Source organism: Tasmannia lanceolata, unplaced genomic scaffold, assembly GCF_043159265.1.
Source record: "Tasmannia lanceolata isolate RefF3 unplaced genomic scaffold, GAP_Taslan_0.1 ptg000044l, whole genome shotgun sequence".
Taxonomy (NCBI): Eukaryota; Viridiplantae; Streptophyta; class Magnoliopsida; order Canellales; family Winteraceae; genus Tasmannia; species Tasmannia lanceolata.
In genome coordinates this window covers 17,959,716-17,966,238 of record NW_027518721.1, presented here as the reverse complement: position 1 = coordinate 17,966,238, position 6,523 = coordinate 17,959,716, and the positions used below count along the sequence as shown (strand labels likewise).

The following is a 6,523-nucleotide window of genomic DNA, read 5'->3' as shown; positions in this document are numbered from 1 at the left end:
CTTCCAAACGACCTCCCTCTTTGTTTGACATCCAATTGACAAATGTCCATGGATCAAGTCATTAGGCGGACAACCATCGAATCAATCCTAGGACATATATGTGTTATCGAGACTGTTGATTTTGTAGACCATCATGAAGTGACCCACGTGATCTTGATCTCATGCTTGACAAACATCTCATCCATATGGTAAACAACTAAAAAAAAATCACCAGTTTAGAATTTTTTTGGAAGAACCCTAAAAAATCATCCAATTGAGGTGGGCCGGGTCATGAGCTATAAGTTGGAGTTGGGGTCACCCACATGATATCTAACAAGATTAGAACCACTAGAAAGGGGTGTCCTGAGGAAGAACAGGGGATGAAATTCAGCTCTTGGAAAACTACTCCATAATTAGAATATCTTGCCATATTTGTTTTCTTTACTCTCATATGGAAATATCATAACAACTAAACGGTAATAATTGTGAAAAGATAAATGAGGAGATAACGATAAAGATGGTAGACAGAGAGATTTTTTCGAATTTCACTGTGTATACAACTAATCACTCGATTTCCGCAATATAAAACAGAACCCACGATTTCTTAGGAAGTGATAAGGAACTATTTTGCCCATATCTCGGTCTCATACTTACTAATCTATACAACACATACTATATATAAACAGATATTCTCTCACATCCTCTTCCCCTCAAATCGTTTCAATTTTTCTACTCTAATTCCTCTCTAGTGCTCCACTTATCTGTGATTTCTTAGTGGGATTGATGGAGAAAGAGAAGCTCTTGCTCTTTTATCTCATCTTTGTTTTGTTGATAGGTAGAGATATGACCTTCTCTTTTTCTTCTAATGCTACTTTTGATTTGTAGGTTGGTTAACTCAGTTTAGAAAATTTATGGGTTTTATTTTTGTTCTTTTTTTCTTACAGGGGTTAAGGTGAAAGGGTCTCATCAACATCACCATAACCATCACCACCATAACCATCACCACCACCATCACAATCGTTTTAGTGGACAAAAGCTTTTTGTTTTTGGTGATTCTTATGCCGATACAGGGAATTTGCCAAAAGCGGAATCTCGCTCTTGGAAGCAGCCTTATGGGATCACCTTCCCTGGAAAACCAACTGGCCGTTGGTCCAATGGCCGGGTCTTGACTGATTACTTAGGTGGGTTTGTTTTGTACTCTTCCTGTCTCAAAAAATTAAAAAAGTGGTTCATTTTTTATTTATTTTTTTGCATTTTATGATCTTTTTCTTTTTTTTTCTAAGACTCAAACTAGTGGGTATTTGTTACCTTGGCATGACAAGTGATGGGTTGTTTTTGTGGGTTTTTGTTGTCTTGGCATGCCAAGCAACTCAACTTAAGAAATTTGAGTTACTAATTGATTGCAGAATGTAGGGCAAGGTTAGGTTAGTTTTTATTTTCAGAGACTGCAAAAGTCATGTAGATTGGATATCTAAAGTGGGGTATTTTTAGTGAAGAGTTTTGGTGCATTTGCTTTCTATTCTATTGGTTTTGGATTTTGAGAAATGATTTTGTCCTAGACCGATTGGACTCGAACACAATTTTGTCTCAAATAATCAGTTTTTGACTCAAAATCCAAAGGGCATTTGCTCAAAACTTAAATAGGTTGTGCCTAAATCCAAACCGTCCATTTGTTGGGCCCGATCGTAAATAGTTGTTCACAAAAAATCACTTCCATAGGATGATCTTGGCCCTCTGGTCTGTAGTAGAGGTTTCCATAATATGCCGTTCCCCTGTAGATATGAGGGCTTGGATCATTCTATGAAAATGATTTTTTGGGCACAACCTAGACGGTTTAGATATCCTATGGTGTTGGCCCCGGCTAAAATGGCAAATTCAACCAGCAAATCTTGAGAAATCACAAGTGTGATCCTCTTATAATTTAGGAACACTCTAAATCTCTCCCATTAGATATGTAGAATGAAGAACAAATTCCCTTTATTTGTTTACTTTTCTTATCAAGTGGGATAAGATAAAAAAGAAGTTAATAAGATAATATCAAAGAACAACAGCCAATAGGAATGAAGAGATTTTAACAGTCATGTAACTAACACGGCTTGCACCATAGAATGATCCAAACCGTCCATTTGCATAAATAGGTTGTGCCGCAAAAATCATTTCCATAGTATGATACTAGCCTTCTCATCTCTATAGAGGTTTCCATAATATGCAGTTCCTAGAGGACTAGGATTATACCATGCAATGATTTTTGACCTGGTAGTCCAACAAGGTTTGGATCATATGAATAATGGCTTACACCATATAAAAACTCTCTTTTGGTGTGGGTCAGAAGCTTTTCGCATTCCTATTAAACTTTCTATCCTAAACAATTCGATTGATTTTTATTGTCTTACGTATCATTTTTCAGCTTCTTTCTTGGGAATTCACACTCCCATCGCTTACAAATGGTTGAAATTGGGGCCTAGACCACGACGAAACGGGATGAATTTTGCCTATGGAGGGACGGGAGTCTTTAATACGTTGGTTCCAGCTCTAAATCTAACGGCCCAGATCGATTTATTTCAGCAGATGATCCAAAAAGGTGTATTTACAAAGCATGACGTGGAATCCTCCATTGCTTTGGTCTCTGTAGTTGGCAATGACTACTTCATGTACTTGGCACAAAACCCCACGTTACAGGTACCCAAATCTTTGACTAGGGAAGTGTATATTCTCCCCCTTTTCTTCCCTGATACACCCCTTATTATGGTCATGGTTTTAAATTTCGGCCGAAATCCGAATCCGAAATTTCGGATTTTGGTCAGGACCGAAATTTTGGAAATTTCGGCAATTTCGGTGAAATTTTTGATAAAATATTCTTTACAGAATTTCAACCGAAATTACTGAAATTTCGGCCGGAAAAACCGACATTTCAAGTGCTTCCAAAGTATATTACATAGTCCGTTTTAGGGATTGATGACTTCCCCATTCAGTAACTTTGGCACTGGACATTCCCAAAATGGGTACCATCGGGTTGGGTGAATTAGATAATAGATTTCTTTCCTCCATCCCATCCGTATTAATACATATAGGTTTCTTATCACGATTCATGAAATGAACTAATGTAGTGTCTAATTCTTTTTCATAATCGAAAGATACAGGTAGAAATATCTATTGATACAACGAGTATAAACCGAAATTTAAAACCTCGCCCACGACAACTCTTTTTACACTGGGGGGCGGGGGCAAGAGAAGTGGGTGAATATAGCCGACAAAAAGTGCACGAGATCCCACTGTCCATCATATGTGGGCCCACCATACAATGTCTTTTTGATCAAGGGTCTTGAACCCCTTGATCCAGAGTCATCATGTGGGGACCAGATTGATTGTTTAGTTTGAGAATCTCAAACTATGGCCCACCATTTTAGCTCTGGCCTTCTATGCATACCTCTAATAATTTAAAAAAGTATGATGAAAAAGAAACATGAATTACTTTACAAAACAAAAAGAAACGCATTCTCCAATAGATTATACAACACGAACTTTACTTGGAGGGATACAATGTTGTGAAATATGTGCCATAATCGATTGTAATTTTATCTATAATAATTGTTCTTAAGTAGGTATTATTATTTTCCCTTGTGAAACTATTTACTTGCTCTGCTATTAATATCATAATAATTTTATAATCGCAAGAATTTCTTATATTTTTCACCTAATTAGTTATTTTAAGTCTTTAATTATTTTCTCATTAAAAGCCGTACCCGAAAAAGAAATTACCTAAATGATAGATTGGACACATTATGTGTGATTTGATGATCATTTGTTATACCAAAAGTGTTTATGTGATCATCAGATTTTTTATAGAATGATCACAAGACATACTTGAACGCTTGAATCAACGCCTTAATCATAGCCTAAAGCCTTCATTACGTGCATTACTAACCTTTCTTTTGAAATTTGAGATATGGGTGTAAACACCACTATAACCTAGAGAGCGGTTATTAGAATCTATGGAAAGCTCTTTCATGTCCCTTCATCCTGTTTTTGCAAAGCATTCATCATGTACTTTTACTTTTGCCTTAATTGATTTTCTCTGCTTGGTTTAGTGTTATAACATCAGTGCTTCTCTTTCATTTTTGTAGGGTTTGATAGCCTTTGTTAATAAGCTAATTAATCAGCTGTCATTGGATTTGAAACGCCTTAATGATCTAGGAGTGAAAAGGATGGCCATTACTGGGCTACAGCCCGTTGGATGTTTGCCCACTATCAACAACATGGCTTCTCTTCAAAAGTGCAATACCACTTACAACCAGGCTTCCAAATTCCACAACATCTTATTGGGGCAAGCCGTGGCAAAGATTAACAATAGTAGTAAGGGTCTAAAAATCACAGTCCTCGACCTCTTCCAAGCCTTCATTTCCATCCTTCAGAACCCAGCATACCAAGGTATCATCTAAATCACTTATAGAGGTTCAACTCGAGCCGGACCCAACCCAAACCAAACCCGAATTTCGGCTCGGATTTGGTTGGGATTTCCTCGGGTCGGGTTGGGGTAGCAGAAAAGCAACTTAGAGTTGGGTTAGGGTGAGGCCTTTGGCAACCCAACCCAACCCGACCCGACCCAAACTTGACCCATACCCCTAATTTTATCGTCATTTTATCCCCATTTCAAAATCTAGGGGTTATGCCTTTAATTTTGTTTATTTCTTTCTCTTTTTTTTTTGCAATTTTTTTCTTTTTCTTGCCAGGTCCAACTAGAACCCAATTCGTTCCAACACAACAAAACCCGACCCCATTTTGAAAATCGGGTTGGATCCTGCTCGTTTGAGTCCAATAATCGTTTCGGGGGCTCACCTTTTGTTATCATAATCTCAAATGAATAGGGCATCAGAGATTTATGCTTATGCCCTAACCCTATTCACCGTCAACGAATAAGGCATTAAAGATTTATGCCCTGTTCGTTTGAGATTATGCCAACCGATTGTGAGTCCAAAACCAATTAACAGACGCATAATTAAACATAAATTTGAGTCCTATAATTGGTTTGGACTCACAATCGATTGGAATAATTTGAAACGAACAGGGCCTTAAAGGAGGGTTGGGTTAGGCTTGAGGTTTCGGGTCCTCAGGTTGGGCTAGGGTGGCCTCAACCCGATCCTGGCCCGAGTTGCACCCATAAAATCACTGTTAATTACCAAATATGATTTAAAGATGATTTCCTAATCTTTCTTTTCTTTTTTCTTCTTTTTTTTAATTTCTAACATTGGCAGGGAAGTTGAAGTTTGAGAATCTATTAAAGCCTTGTTGTGAGGGAATAAACAGCTTCCACTCATGTGGGAGTGTAGATGAGAATGGGAAGAAGATGTATACAGTATGTAAGAAGCCCAACTCTCACTTTTTTTGGGATACTGTGCACCCTACCCAACAGGGCTGGCATGCTGTTGCTGAATTTTTGCAGCCTAATTTCCACTCTATCCCCTAAGCTTCTACTGGGAAAGAGGGAGGGAGGGATCTTATTAGTTTCTTTTGGTGTTTCTTGTTAGTTTTGTTTCGTTATTTTTCCATTCCTTTTTCTTCTTCGTATTTGATCCAAACGAGTGAACATTTTAGTATCTTCTGTTAATAATTATTAGTCTCTTTTGTTAGAGATTTTATTAGTTTTGTTTTTGTTATTTTTCTTTTTCTTTTCTTCTTCTTTGTTATCCTAATCCTGTTGTAACCCAAATAAGGCTTGTGTCACCCAGTGGCTTTCAATTAGACTTGTGTAGTTAAAAAAAAGGAGGAATGATAGACTGAATTCCGCCCTTGCAAAAACCAGTTACAAGAACTAACAGCTAGGCAAGAACATAACATTATTAGAAGGATGAAGGATTTCCATCCTGCTAGTCGATTGTTCTCTGAAAATATGATTTATTGAGCTGTTTATCGATTCTGACCTTACTAGTAAGTGAGGGCTATTTGGACTTGTTTGTAATGGAAAGTGCTAGAGACGAAGGTATTATTACTAGGGCTGCAACTCGAGCCGGGTTTTACCCGACCCGCATCGACCCGACCCGAAAATAGCCTGGGTCGGGTTCAGGTTTCATGGGTTTCGGGTCGAGCCGGGTTCAGCATTCAAAAGCTCGCATGAATCTCGGGTCGAGCCGGGTTTGAAGGGGCCCGACCCGACCTGACCCGAGTTACATAAGTTATAGTATGTACATTTTTTTCTATTGTTAGTTAAAAGTTAAAGGGATAATTACATTTACACCCCCTCTAGTTTCTGACACATCCACTTCCACCCTATAGTTTAAAACGTGACAAATACACCCTTGTAGTTTCAATTTATTTAAGGTAGGCCCCCTCAGCTGAAGGTTCATCCATAGATTGAAGGGTTAGGATGATCCGATGGAGCTGATTTTTTGGGCACACCCTAACTATGTTAGGACCCATCAAATGAACGCTTTGGATCATCCAAACAATGTGGGCCCACATTATTTGGATGATTTTTTGGTAGTGTTTGGATTCGGGTAGGGGCCCACATTATTTGGATGATCCAAAGCGTTCATTTGATGGGTCCTGA

At 38.2% G+C, this 6,523-nt stretch overlaps 1 protein-coding gene across 1 annotated transcript; it reads left to right on the top strand.

The window, feature by feature from the left end:
- Nucleotides 1–655: 655 nt before the first annotated feature.
- Nucleotides 656–5,618, top strand: LOC143863804 (GDSL esterase/lipase At5g03610-like). Its single transcript, XM_077374570.1, has 5 exons — nt 656–814; nt 924–1,160; nt 2,387–2,658; nt 4,104–4,407; nt 5,232–5,618. Exons 1-5 carry the CDS (start codon nt 763–765, stop codon nt 5,441–5,443), a joined length of 1,077 nt encoding a protein of 358 aa, XP_077230685.1. The 5' UTR covers nt 656–762; the 3' UTR covers nt 5,444–5,618.
- The last annotated feature ends 905 nt before the right edge of the window (nt 5,619–6,523 follow it).